The following is a 14,009-nucleotide window of genomic DNA, read 5'->3' on the forward strand; positions in this document are numbered from 1 at the left end:
TCTGCTGTTTGCATTTGGATAGAAGAACAACTACACAGATAATTTGGATTGTGAGATAGGGCCTTACTCTGTAGTTCCCACTAATGTTTGTAATTTCCATGCTACTGCAGCCTCCAGAGCACCAAATTACAGACATGTATTGAGTCTGGCTCCCACAAAACCTCTTAAGAACCAGGCTAGGGGGGGATAGATAGTTCAATGGGCAAATTGCCTGCTGAGTGAGCTTGATGACCTGAGTTTGGATTCCCAGGACCCACATAAAAGCTGGTCTGGTCAGCCCGTGGACCCAGTAGGTAACCCCAGTTTTGGGGCAAGGGGCACACAGGTAGGTGGATCCGTGGAGATCACAGAGCAGCCAGCTAAGCTCAGTCTCAATGTACTCCAGGTTCAGATGAGGACCCTGTCTCAGAGAACAAGACATCTGAAGAGGACACTGAATGTCAGTCATGCATGTCTACTTGTACGTAACGTGTGCACATCCACATGTGTATATACATTACAGAGACACACACACACAACAGCAACATCACCAACAAAAGCTCAAACCCAGCAAAATATAAAGCAAAGGTGAATAGAGGAACCGAGGAGGAAGCATAGCGCGGGTTGTAACAGGAGACAGCCATGGACTAGCATTTGTATGAGTCCCCAAGCCAGATACTGTGATGGCACACAATGCACTTAAAAGATATTCGTTGTTCTCATTGAGGGACACTGGAAATGTCTGGGAGTGTCTGCCATAGGTACTTGGAAGAGGCAGTACAGGCACCCGACTTTTTCTGGCATTTCCATCCCCCCTCCCCATGCCTGAAAGGGAGCATTTCATGTGCACATGTCTAGTTGTTTTTTTCAAAGCTGAAATCTCAGTGTAGAGATCCCGAACCAGAGGCATGATGAATGGTGACTGCTTGTTCCCCGCTTCCTTGAAAGCAAGAAGGCCGGGCTGGAGACAATGCTGGGGAGCTTCAGAACTGGCTAGGTCGTGCTCTCTGCTGCTAAGGCACAATCTGAAGATTTAAGGAATCAGTTCCTGTTTGGCTGGTCCTGGCTGACCCCAACATCAACTCCCTTGACTGGAAATAAACAGGATCTTCCTTTGTGTCCCCGGGAATGCAACAGAGGAAGAACTCCAAAGGGAAAGGGTCTTTTCTGCCAAGGACTATCAACAAGGGTGACAGCGGGAGCTCAGTGTTGGCCTCTCCCTCCAGGTTGACAAGGGAAGGCGCCCTTGTGTGCACCGACCCTTCTCGCTCTCCTCACAAGTCCTATTAGAGGCCAGAATCACAGACCCAGAGGGCTCAGCCGTGTCTGGTTTGGATTTCTATTCTGTGGGCCTCATGTGTGTGTTCACACACACTGGGCTACACACCTTCATGGGAGTTCAGAAAACATAATCACAGTGACAGCATCTCTTATTGACACAGGATTGCAGATGTCCCTGGGCAAGCTGGACCGTTTATCCTGAAGGGTGTATTTTACTGGATAAGGTCCCCAGGGTGTCTAGGGAATGAAATGGAACCTGTGATTCTCATTATAGAGCAGGGTGATGAGATTCAAGAGGAACCCCAATATTTACACAAGACTCCCTTTTCTGTTAGTGCTCCTGGGGCCAGAATGCAGTTGGCCCATCCAGAAGCCTCAACAGGGCTCGTGTTCCTTGTTCATTCTTATAAATCCCTTCCATTTTGGCCTCTGTTTACCCTCTCCCCTGCAAAAAGAAGGACCATTTTACTTACTTTCAATTTTTTTGTTTAGTCAGAGGGAAGCAGAAAGGTGTCTCCCTCTCCCATCTCCGTCTTCTTTGGTAGGAATACAGGATCTAGTATCCCTTCATCTCTACCTCTGTCCTCTTCCTCCTTGTCTTCTCCCCTATTGTTCTGTTCTGCAGACCAATGCCCAGAAGCTGATGGTCAAAAGCAGAGGATAGTCCCCTTGTTTCAGCTTGAGCCTTCTGACAACTACCCCCAGGGAAGCTACTAACAGGAGAGTTTGAATGCTTGGGTCCTCCTAAAGTTCATGTTAAAACCTTAACCCTTTGAATATTTGGAGGTAGGGGTCTTTGGGAGGTGATGGATCATGAGAGGAGCCCTTGTGATGGGATTCATGTCCTTACTGATGTCTTCTTCCAATGGCTAGTTTGTCCCTTCCAGGGCACAGGGAGATGTAGCTGTTAGTGAGACAGCGAGTGGGCTCTTACTACACATGGAATCTGCTAGCACCTGATCAGCCTCTAGAACTATGAGGAATTCCTGGCTGTTAATTTGGGTTTATGGTACTCCGCTGTAGCAGCAGGAACAGTCCAAGACAATCACTCTGATCAAGAACTTTCTGCAGTTCCCTACAGTACACACTAAAACCTCTGTCTGATGGAGCTATCCTGAAGTTTGTTTTGCAATCTTCCCACGATCCTTGCATGCACTGTCAACAGGCTTTCTTAGTGTGTTCCCTGATTGGGGCAGGGGCCATTGGGGGGGAGGCATTTCCAAGCAAAACTAAAATTTCCTGTGAGTCCAGGCAGAGGATAGAAAGATGGGACTGTAAGAAAGATATTTCTTTTAAAAAAAAAAGCCCTTTTGTTATATTTTACTGATTTATTTTGTGTGTAACACATATGCACCAGAGTCTCCCTCCCTTTTTGTGGTAAGGGTTGAACCTAGAGCCTTGTACATGCTAGGCAAGCTCTTTATCAGTTGAGCTGTACATCCATCCCGGTCAGAGATGTTAAAGATCACATTATATCTTGGACTATGAGGAACTGGATGGGAGATATTCGAAGATTTGGGGTTTTAAAATCTTTCTGAGGTTCTGGGGAGGAGGGAACAGCAGTGAGATGTTCGTGAAGGGGAGGACCAGCCTTGTCCACATTGGTGTTAGTGATTGACAGTGTTTGCATACCAGTCTTGGCCTAGAAGATGCAACCATGTGAGGAGGAGGGGCATGAGTGTGTGGGGGTCCTTGTTTTTGCACCTTGTTTTCTAGGAGTCACCTTCTGCTTAAGGTCCTTCTAGGTAGGTTGAAGGTTGAGGTGGCAGGGGAGGACAGAGTGTCACAACTGTCACAGCACTGAACCATTTCTTCCCTTTCAGGCAGGAAATCCAAGTGGACACTGGATTGGAGAGCCTGGACCCTAAACTGAATGTTGGGGGAGGGCAGCTGTCCTGGGGGCACCAGGCCTTGGGGGGCTTATTTCACCCCCTTCTCTCTGGAAAGAAGCTTTCTGGTTTTGCCTGTCACTTGAAGCATTTCCAGGAAACTCTTAAAATAAATACAGTCTGACTGCATTTCCACGGCTCCACTTGGCTGCGGCCACTCTTCCTATGGGACAAGTGTAAAAGAGAGGGGCAGATGGGCTAGTCTCCAGAGGTTGGCCCTGCACATCAACAGGCTGCCATCCTAGCCTGCCTGCCTAGTGATGTGCTAGGAGCAGGGCTGTCTGGACAGAGCAAAATTCCTGACCTCAGTCACAGCTGTCATGATCAGAGGCATAGCCAGTGGCTTCTAAGTGCTGCTTAGACACAGGAGACGATGACAAGCAAAGCCCCGTGACAGTTCGTTCTCCTGTATGGAGGTGGCAGCCACAATTATCGGTGGTCCTGCTGAGCTGCAGCCCCTGAGAGTGAGACCAGGACTCAGCCTTTCCTTATCTAGTTGAAGGATGTTGGCATCTATCTATGGAGAGAGCAGAATGGACAACTCAGGGCAGGGGCTCAGAAAGTGGTACTCCACAGTACAGGGCTCTGGCAGGCTGAGCATTATAGAATTAAAGGAGAAAGGGTGGGGGAGAAGACAGACAGTTCATCTGGTAAAGGTGACTACTGTCAAGCCCAGGGGCCCGAGTTAGTTCTCCTGGAACCACTTGGTAGGAGAGAACCAATTTCCGAAAGCTGTCATCCACTTCTTCATGTGCAAACATGTGTATGTGTTATAATGGGACACACACACAATGTAATAATAATTACGGGGAAGGGAAGGCCCCAGCCCAGCCTGAGAAGCAGTCTCTTCCTGACTGTCTCCTGCCCTTCTGTCTCCAGCACCTTTTCTCTCTAGAGATGAGTCATAGAAGCCAAGACTCCTCATCCCCAAGGTGGATCCTGGGAACCAGAGGCCCTCTCCCCCAGAGCAAGACTTGCATCCCAGAGATCCTACTTGAAGCCATCTTTCTGGGTGAAAGCTGGTTGTAAGGAAATAGAGTTGCCTTGCCTTGTATGGTGGAGAGTCCTTAGATCCTGATCCCAGCAGAGTCCTGGCAGAGTCCCAGCAGACTCCCTCGGGGAGGGATGCTCTCTTGGCTTCTCCCTTTATTGTTTACACTCAACAGCCCACCCTTTTGTCCATCACATTCCTGTCCAGCTGACTCAGCTTCATCCTGTCTAAGCTGTATCACACACACACACACACACACACACACACACACACATATGAACACAGACATACACACACACAAACACATACACACATACATACACATGAGCACACATAAGAACATACACACACACACACGAACACATATACACACATACATATGAACACACACACAGACACACATACACACACACACAGACACACACACCATTTTTCTCTCAGAGACACGGTCTTGTTATGTAACCCTGTCAGCCCCATTTGAGATGTCGCCTCGGCCCCTCCAGTGCTGCGATTACAGGTCTGTGGTTTCCCACTCACCACACCTTCATTTCTGAAGGCTCCCTTACCATGGAAACACTTTGATTAAATGCATTTTTTCTCTTGCTAACGTGACTTTTGCTCTAGGTGTATCATCCACGATCCCTATCATAGGTAAGGACTGGCGTCATATCCTGTATCCTTAGGATGGAGGTGGGAAGGTAAGAAAGAGCAGGCAAGGAGAAGGTTCCAGAGGGAAATCCAGAGTGTGGGAGCTACCAGTCTTGGGTTGGATTTCCCAGTCAGGAGGTGACAATGGCCACTTCTTCCTTCTGGAGGATGAGGGTGAGGTGGTAGGTGTGTGTGTGTGTGTGTGTGTGTGTGTACTGTGTATGTGTACGTATGTGTGTTTAGGCTCCTGTGTGCTGCCACTGCCACAGACAGAATTAATAGCTTTGATTCTTACACAAGTATCTTCCCTTGGGGAAGAATAAGAATATGAGGATCCTGAGATTTGGAGACGTTATTAATATTTCCTTCCCTAACTTTTATTACCCTCAGCTGCTGGGGTGGTGGTAGACCTGGTGAGGGCATGTGAAAAGAGTAGGGGTTGTATGACCAGCCGGCCCTGGAAGGGGAAATTCAACCTTCCCTTGGAGCCTTTCCTCTAACAAATAGAAACTCCATTCCACCAGGAGGTCCATTCCCCAGTCACTAACTAGCACTTTTTAGACAGTACTGGGGACTTCGAGTGAAGAGGCCCCTCCTTCCAACAGTTGAGGGCGGTTATGTAACCTAGATTGTGAAATTCTGGGAAGGCCCATTTCTGAGCCGGGAACTAACAGCAACTCTGATGACACGTCCATGATGGGGACCCTCCTCACCCGAAGCTTGAGTCTGATGAATGCAATAAAGTTCTGGGCATTGGGTTCTGGAGGGGGTCTTGGGGAGCAGGGGCCGTAGAGGGCAGGAGCTGGGTAGGAGAGATAAGTAGTCGCAGCACGCTGGGTGCAGCGAGGCGGGCCACCCGCAGCGAACTGCTGAGCTGCCGAGCGGTTGCAGATTCACGTGCACCCGGCTGAGCAAGCCAGCAGCGGCAGCGCTGCTGCGCGCAGTTCTTGGTGGAGGACCGGCGTCTAGGGCTTCCGCTGGTCAGCTGACCGCTCAGTGCGGAACTGCGCCGCCCGCCACCCTGCTCAGTGCCGCCTGCCTGCTGGGTCCCCGCCACAATGGCTGGGCTCATGGTCAGTGGAACTCAAGTAAGTCGGTCCAAGTGAGTCCCATCTAGTCCCGGGATCCAGTTGGGGATGGGAGGGACAGCGGGGCACGGGTCCTCCAAGGCTTAACGTGAGCGCCCTTGCCCTGGGAGGTCACATGTGCAGGTGTTGTGTGCCAAGTGCCCACACTTTCTCCAAGTTGAAGAAGGATCAGACCCTCCTTTTGATCCTGGCACACTCCGTAGTGGTGTGGTAAGCAGTTGAGATCTCCCAACTCACTCTGTCCTTAGAGTCACACTGATCAACACTTAGGGACTAACTTCTCCAGACCCAGTGCTGTAGCTCATTTGTTTCAGGGTCCACCAAAAGTGGTTTAGTTTCTTCTTTCACAATGCAGGTTTTAAAAGAACTTTTGGGGTGTGAGAAAAATGTTTTAATATGCAATCATTTAGCTATTGATACCAGGGCAACTGTACAAATGATCTGATACATTTACATGAAGGAAATGGGGGGCATGACAGCAAAATGCAGAGTCACCAGAGCCGCCTTGAAAACCACAACGTGTCGCCTGACTGGGGCCTGGAGGAGCTCTGTCTTCACAATGATGTTCCTTTTCAAGGCTGGTGGAGGCCCAGGGTGTGCCATAGTTTTACTCCGGCTTTTGAAGAGGTGTCATTAGGGCATGACAAGACCCCATGGTAGACACCTAGCAGTGCCTGTGGTAAGCTCTCTGGTGTTTGGAGAGAACTACTCCCTTAGGCTGAGCAGGGGCCCTGTATCTGTGTGGCAAAAAGTAAAGTTTCTCTTTGGCTTTTCCTCCCATCAAGCCAGCACTCTCACTTTGCAAAGTTCTCCACCTTAGGGAAACAGGGTGAAAGTTCTCCCTTTAGGTGCAGAGCATCAGCGATGAGGGAATTGTTCCTCCACAAAGACCTAAGAATTTTACAAACAGAAAACACAAATGCCTGCTGGGTGCACCCTACCAAACGAAACTACTCCATTTTTTTTTTTTTTTTTTTTTTTAAACAGAGTCTGGTAGTTCATTCCTCAACTGAATACATTTATTGAGTGACTACTATGCACTAGGCTGCAGGTGTTGATGGAAATGATCTGAATTACCATCTCTCTGTTGCCCCTATTGACCTAATCTTCTAGGATCTCTGGCTCTGCTTGGAGCCTCAGACAGGCACAAGTCCAGAGTTCAGAAGTGAGCCTGCCAGGCTGCTGCCAGCCTCTGCAGAGTGGCCAGACAATGAGGATCCCATTCTGAGCCAGGGTAAATGGGGCTTCTGGAAGTGAGTTTGACTTCCTAGAAAGAGGGGTGTGTGTGTGGGAAGGGGTCCTGCTCCTTCATGCATCTGCCTAAGAAGCAGGTCCCCCCCCAACACCCCCACGTCCTGTGGTCTCTGAATTTCTGGTCCCAGCATTGTTTGTGTGTAGTTTCTTCCAAGTTCCTGGAGAACTTGACAGCAAGGTTGAAACTTCCCAAGACTTCCTTTTTCTTATCTTGTCCTCCTCAAGAGTTGATGTTTCCGGTACTCCTAATGGATCCTCCTTCACAGAGCTCAGGGGTATCTGCTGACTTGTGGGTGAGGAGCTAGGAAGGCTCCACGGTACCTTGGGGTGTTACTGTCTCCTCTCCTATACCATCTGGCTCTGGGGCTAGACTATTTGCTAGCATCTGCTCTACACAATTTATAACAGAACCCACTGTGAGAGGCAGCACCTTCAATGTGCACAATTCTGACGGGAAGTTTCTTTTTTGAAAAAAAAAATACCCATTTAATAGGATGCAATATAATATTTCAATACATGTATATAGCACGTAATGATCAGAGGAGTAGGATTGGTATATCTATTATAGCAAATACTTATCATTTAGTTGCTTGTGCTAGAGACTTCCAGTCCTCTCTTCTGGCTGTTTTGAAACACACAAATTCACAGTGTTTATCAACCATTGCTACTGTTTATTAGAGAACATTAGAAGATATTCCTTTTAACCGCTCACCAGTTAACATTCCAGTAAACCACTATTGTATTTTCAGGTAGAGCTTTTAATAATTAATTTGGCGCTAGAACTCTAACCCAAGCATGCTACCACTGAACAACATATCCAGTCCTAGATCCTTCTTTTAAAAAAAAAATCTTTAAAATGGTTTATTTTGAGCTGGGTGTGGTGGCACATACCTTTACTGTCAGCACTTTGGAGGCAGAGTCAGGCAAGTCTCTGTGACTTTGGGACCAACCTGGTCTACAGAGTGAGTTCTAGTGCAGCCAGGACTAGTACAGAGAAACTGTCTTGAAAAACAAACAAACAAAAGAAAAGAAAAAGAGAGAACTGATTCCCATAAGTACTATGACCTTACATACATGGTCTCTCTCTCTCTCTCTCTCTCTCTCTCTCTCTCTCTCTCTCTCACACACACACACACACACACACACACACAAATAAACATAACTTAAAAATATTTATTTTTATTTGTGTGCATTTTGTGTGTCTGTGTAAGCATTGTGTATGTGTGTGTGTGTGTGTGTGTGTGTGTGTGTGTGTGTGTGTGTATGTGTGGGTTGGGGTCTGTGTGTGTGCATGTGCCCAAGAAAGCTGAAAGGGCACAGCACATATTATGTTGGCTAGGTTTTTGTCAACTTGGCATAAGCTAGAGTCATTTGAGAAGAGGAAAATGTCCCCATCAGATTGGCCTGTAGGCAAACCATGGAAAGCAAGCCAATATTTGGAGCTCCGCCTTGGTCTCTGCCTCCACCAACCCCCCCTTCCCCAAGCCCCCCCTTGATTTTTTTGCCTTGCTTTTCCTCAGATGATGGTGAGCTGGAATATGTAATCCAAGTAAACCCTTTCCTCCAGGAGTTGCTTTTGGTTAGTGGTTAGAAGCAGAAGGTCATCCTTAGGTACACTGTGAACTCCAGGCCAGCCCGAGATACATGAGACTCTCTGGACAAAGAAAACAATATGAAGCAGACTATGGCAGATCTCCTGGAGCTGGAGTCATAGGCAGTTTTGAGCAACCAGACATGGGTGCTGGGAATTGAACTTATGTCTTCTGGAAGAGCAGCAAGTGCTCTCAATGGTTGAACCATTTCTCTTAGCTCGCTCCACCTTAACTCTTCTTAAAGGAGGGAAAACCTCCCGAGAAACCCAAGGGATGGGTTATCATTTCATTATAATATAACTGAAATGTCCAAGAATAAAATTGTTTGTAACTTTTTCAGTACTTAGAGGACATATATCCTAAATAAAGGGATGATTTAAGTGCAAGGGAAAGATCTCAATACAAATTTAAAAGACAATTTAAAAGGATAGTTAGTGATATTTGTTTGATGGTATACAGGTGTAGGCCACCGTGGGCTGATGGCTGGCATGGGCCACCTTGGGCTGATGGCTGGCATGCAAGTGGGACAGTTGATGTTACCCCATCCCTTTTCTCTGTTAAATCATTTTATTCATTGAGGGCCTGACCTCACTTGGCTTTTCTTGGCTTGAATGCTTCATTTATATTCAACATAACACCCTCCATTTTTCCATTAACATGTGAAAGCTACAGTTTGTGGCATGGATACAACCACAGACATAACTGCAAACTCAAAATTTGGGCACTGAAACCTTAGGCTCAGGTGAGAATGAAAATAACCAATCTCCTCCATGGGGATATTGATCTGAACAACAGCTATTGATTGGGTGGGTGCTTTTCATATGCTATTTTGGTCCTGTTATACAAGTACAGTGGGGATGTCACCGACTGATCCCAAAGTCTGTTTTGTGAGGATGCAACAGATAACTGGACTGCTCAGGGCTGGCATTTATTTAGCGTTATTGTGCTATCGTAACTGCTCTTGGTGGTAGTTGATGACTGTGCTTGATAAGTTCAAAAAAGAGGAAGCAGAGGTGAGAGTCACTCAGTTGGCCCAGTACCTGCCTAGCATGCACAAGGCCCTGGGTTTGATCCAGGTTAGGAGGAGCAGAAGTTGAAGGCCAGCCTCAGGTGCGTAGTGAATTCTAGGCCAGCCTGAGATACATGTGACTCTCTGAATGAAGAAAACAAAAGAGAACAAGTTCCAGATCACTGTGACAAATCCAAGGAAATGGCTTGTAGATAGCATCGCTGGTGCTCGAAATGGACCTGGGACAGTGCTTCTGGTGAGAGTCACTAACCTGGTAATAGACAGAGGTGGGAGGTGGAGGGGGTAGGGATGGTGTGGTGGTAGTGTGTATGTGTCCCAGGGAATCTGCCCTCAATCTGGTGACTGACAACACATTAGAAAGACCCCAGAAGCAACTGTCCTGAGGGTAAGCACGGCTGTCCCTACATTGGGAAGTGCTTATTCACAACTCAGAACTTACCGGGCTCTATCACGATCACTGTGTTATGTTGAGAGGACTGTGGAGTTCTTTCCTACGTGGAAGTTGAGATTTGGTAAGCTGGGTCCCCACTAGATCTAATCCTTGCCTAGTCTATGAGGACAGGGGCCAGCTTATCTGCTTTGGATATCACAGAAAACTTATGTGTTGTTGGCACAAAATGGTGGTGGCACATGCTGGGTTTTTGAGTGAGCCCCACAGACCTGGAGGGTTAATGTGAACTCACAGAACATATCACAGATTGAAAACAAGTCTGCCGGAATTTTGGGGACCTGATAGCCTCCATCTCTTCTTGGTGTATGATTTTCATCTCAGCATGGAAGCGGAATTTACTTTATGACCTAAATGCTGCAGAAAATGGGTCTAATATAGAAAGGGGACAGATTGCTAGATTAAAGCAAGATCCCACATTAATTAATTAATTAATTTACCATCTTCCTGAATCAAAATTATTTTACTGGGCCATTAAGATAATTCAGTGGGTAAAAGCAGTTGCCACCAAGCCTGATTTTGATCCTGGGGACCTATGTGTTGAACGGAGAGAACTTCAAGTTGTCTTCTGTCTACTAAGTGTGTACCATGGTGCATACATGTACACACACATATACACACACACACATGAATGAGAGAAAATAAATACATGTTAAAAATTAAAGATTATTTTGTTGAGGTCATCTCTTTTTTCTCTTACAGGTGTACAAATCAGGGGTCTGGCTATGCTACTCAGGCTGGCTTTGAACAAATTAAGTTGCCCAGGCAACTGTTTGACTATGTTGAGATTATGGGCATGCAGTGTCATCAATTATCAGCCACTTGCTTTTCTGCCCCTTCTCATCTCTCTTTGTCTCTTCCTGGAATGAAATTGCCAAAGGACATTGAATGGGAAGACAGAAAATATGAGACATTGCATTGCTAGCCTTTGTCGTCATGTAGAAGAGGGGTGTCTTAGGAAAGAGGGGTGCTGATGTGCTTGCGATGGCACGGGAACATTCTGCTTTGTAGTTCTGTGATGGTTGGTCATCAGCTATTTGGTCATCACCTCTGCCTAATATCTCAGGATGTCTGATGATTGCCATGTTTTCTTCCCTGCTAAGAGACATAGTGCCCTGGGGACCTGTTGGTCATCTCAAGCCATCTTTGTCTGTCTGCATAGAAGGTAGATTTGTAGGGAGTCAGGATCAGTGTTTTAGCTGCATGAAGAGCACTGAGTGTCTACCTGTGGTTTGAAAGTAGTGTAGTTCAGTAACATTGTGTCTCTGTGTACCTCTTGGTCATAGTTTTCTGCCTGTAGCTTGTATAATGTATCTGTAAAAATGGATTCCCCAAACTGTGTGGTTAATGTAGAGAGCAGGGCCCCTGAAGGTCCTCTCAAAAGTTCTAGGATCAATTTTTTTAGGTCTTTTAATATTTGGAAATACACACGAGCTGCTTAAATGATTGCATAAAATAAGATAAAAATAGAAAGAATGCTGAAGGAGGCTAAGTCTTACCAAAAGCTCTCTGGACAGAGGACATACATATATGCTATGTGTGCTGCATGGGTGGGTGGGGGGCAGGGCAAATGCTGTCAATATAGTCTGATCTAGCTGTGAACTTGATAAAGTGCAATAATCACCAGAATGGAAGATGCACCCATAGCGACAATAGTGGCATGAATAGTATGGGGGTAACCAACCGCTGGATTGAAAGCCTGTTCCCTGGGAGGAAACTCATGCCTGGCATTGTAAATGTGGCCAAGAACTCAAGGTTGTTGAGAACCTCAGGGATGATTCTACTACTGTTATTCTACCAAAGGGACATAATATCAAATGGGCCCCCAAATTCATATCGCTAGACCGTAGCTTAGTGCAGCTCTCAGATCTCATCAGAGAGTTTTCTTTGTGCAGTTGGAGATGGTTCAAAGTGCAGAGAGTAAGTGTCACGGGAGGGCTAAGCTGGGACACCCACATCACTCTTCTCCAACAAGGGCTGTGAAAGAAGTCGGTTAGGAAGACTGTAAGGGCTAGCACTAGGGGAGGACCAGGTTTTCTGGTCATGACAGGACCATCGTACTCGTGAACGTACAGCAGTTGTGGTCATCCTCACAAGACCTGGGCAAGATCAAGTCATGGAGCAGGGCAAAATGCACAGGCAAAACCACTTAAACAGAAAGTGGTCTCCTGATGCAAAACCTTAGAAACACTGGCCACATGTTACCCTAGACCTTGTCAGCCCTTTGTAAGAACCGTGGTAGGTGTTTACACACAGAGGTAATACAGTGGGACTGGTGGCCTCTTCAGTGCCCAGCTTGTTTTAATGCCTCAGGGGTTTAAATATAGGTTCAACCTGTGGCCCGAGGGATACATGCTACCACCCATAGCTGTGAGTATAGTCTAGCACAAAATCATGAACTTACTTTAAGTGTGTTTTTGAGGTTTTTTTGTTTTTTTTTGTTTTTTGTTTTTTTTTTGTTTTTTTTGAGACAGGGTTTCTCTGTATAGCCCTGGCTATCCTGGAACTCACTCTGTAGACCAGGTTGGCTTCGAACTCAGATAACCTCCTGCCTCTACCTCCCAAGTGCTGGGATTAAAGGCATGTGTCACCACAGCCCAGAGTAGATTCGATTTTTGTGGCAGGGTCCGAGGGTGGAAGGATCACTTTTCACGGTGACTATAGGGATTGCTTCTGAAGCTGGAAAAAAAGGCTGAGGTCTATTTTGGAGAGCATCCACCCTGTTTTCTGTTTTCTGTGAGGACAAATGAATATGGGGGTGGTTGGGAAAGGGAGAAGGAGAGCCAAATGGGCAGCCATTACAAAGATCAGGGCGGGTGGGCCGAAGGTGGCTCTCACATGTTCTGAACTTGGGCTTGTTTGGTCATCTGTACCTGATCCAGCTTTAATCTAATTTCTATTATGCCACAATATATCCATCAAGCTAACTGTGCCAGGAACGGAGAGCTGTTGACAGAGTCTCCCAAAGTGGGGGAAATAGGTACAGTTTAGACATTTTGTGTGGAAAAGCCAGCTCTTAAGGTTGAGAAAGCAACCATGGGACTGGTGGCCCTAGGTTTTGAGTAGTTGGGTAATTTCCATTTTTGTTCCATTGAATTTGCAGGTGTCCTACGTAGGCCAGTACTGCAGAGAAATTCCAGAGTTTCTGGGCCGGGACTTTGGACATTTTGCAAAGAGGCTTGACCTGAGCTTCAACCTCCTGAGGTATGTAAACTTCGAGAGATGCGGTCCAGGCCTGGGCCATCCTGTTCCCTCCAGGACCCTGCAGCAGCAGGCATAAGTCACAGGTCCCAGCTCTTTACAGGATCTTGAGAAAGATGGGATCACACGCCAGACCCTGCTGCAAACGATCTTAAAAGTCATGGGCCGGTCTTCTAGTAAGGGCTGCCTAAGAAGATCAGAGCATCTGAGCCTGCCTCACCTCATGACTATGGGAGGGTCTTTTATTTTTTACTTCGTTCTTTTCTTTTTCCATGGACTCCTATGTACATGAATCTGAATCCTTTTGGGGAAAGGAATGAGATGGGCCAATGAATGTTTTAGGGGTGTTTAGCCTTTGTTTCTTAAGAGAGACTGCCTCTCTCAGGGTGTATCAGATCACAGGCAGGGTGTGCACAGGTGTGTTTTTCCAGCTTTGATGTTTTAAATATTCATGAGGATGCTCTCTCTCAAAGGATGACTATTGGTGTGAAGTGGTGGCGGTGGTGTGAGGGTTTGGGGGTTTCTAGCGCCTGTTTGAGTCTCCGCCAAAGGTTAAGTGTGATCTTGTACAGTAGTCCAGTGGAGGACAACATTTCATATCTTCTTAA

General features: G+C 46.7%; 1 protein-coding gene across 3 annotated transcripts in view; it reads left to right on the plus strand.

Moving 5' to 3' along the window:
- Nucleotides 1–5,639: 5,639 nt before the first annotated feature.
- The window catches only part of Lrmda (leucine rich melanocyte differentiation associated), a 1,019,879-nt gene continuing 1,011,509 nt past the window's right edge, over nt 5,640–14,009 (plus strand). Inside the window, exons 1-2 of one of the 3 annotated variants that reach the window (XM_031361519.1) lie at nt 5,640–5,876; nt 13,304–13,404. In XM_031361519.1, the coding sequence (XP_031217379.1) occupies nt 5,847–5,876; nt 13,304–13,404 (131 nt within the window). In that variant the 5' untranslated portion in view covers nt 5,640–5,846. The remainder of the gene's footprint in view (nt 5,877–13,303; nt 13,405–14,009) is intronic. The other 2 variants (XM_031361520.1, XM_031361517.1) reach the window with 2 other exon arrangements.

Source organism: Mastomys coucha, unplaced genomic scaffold (genome assembly GCF_008632895.1).
Source record: "Mastomys coucha isolate ucsf_1 unplaced genomic scaffold, UCSF_Mcou_1 pScaffold9, whole genome shotgun sequence".
NCBI lineage: Eukaryota > Metazoa > Chordata > Mammalia > Rodentia > Muridae > Mastomys > Mastomys coucha.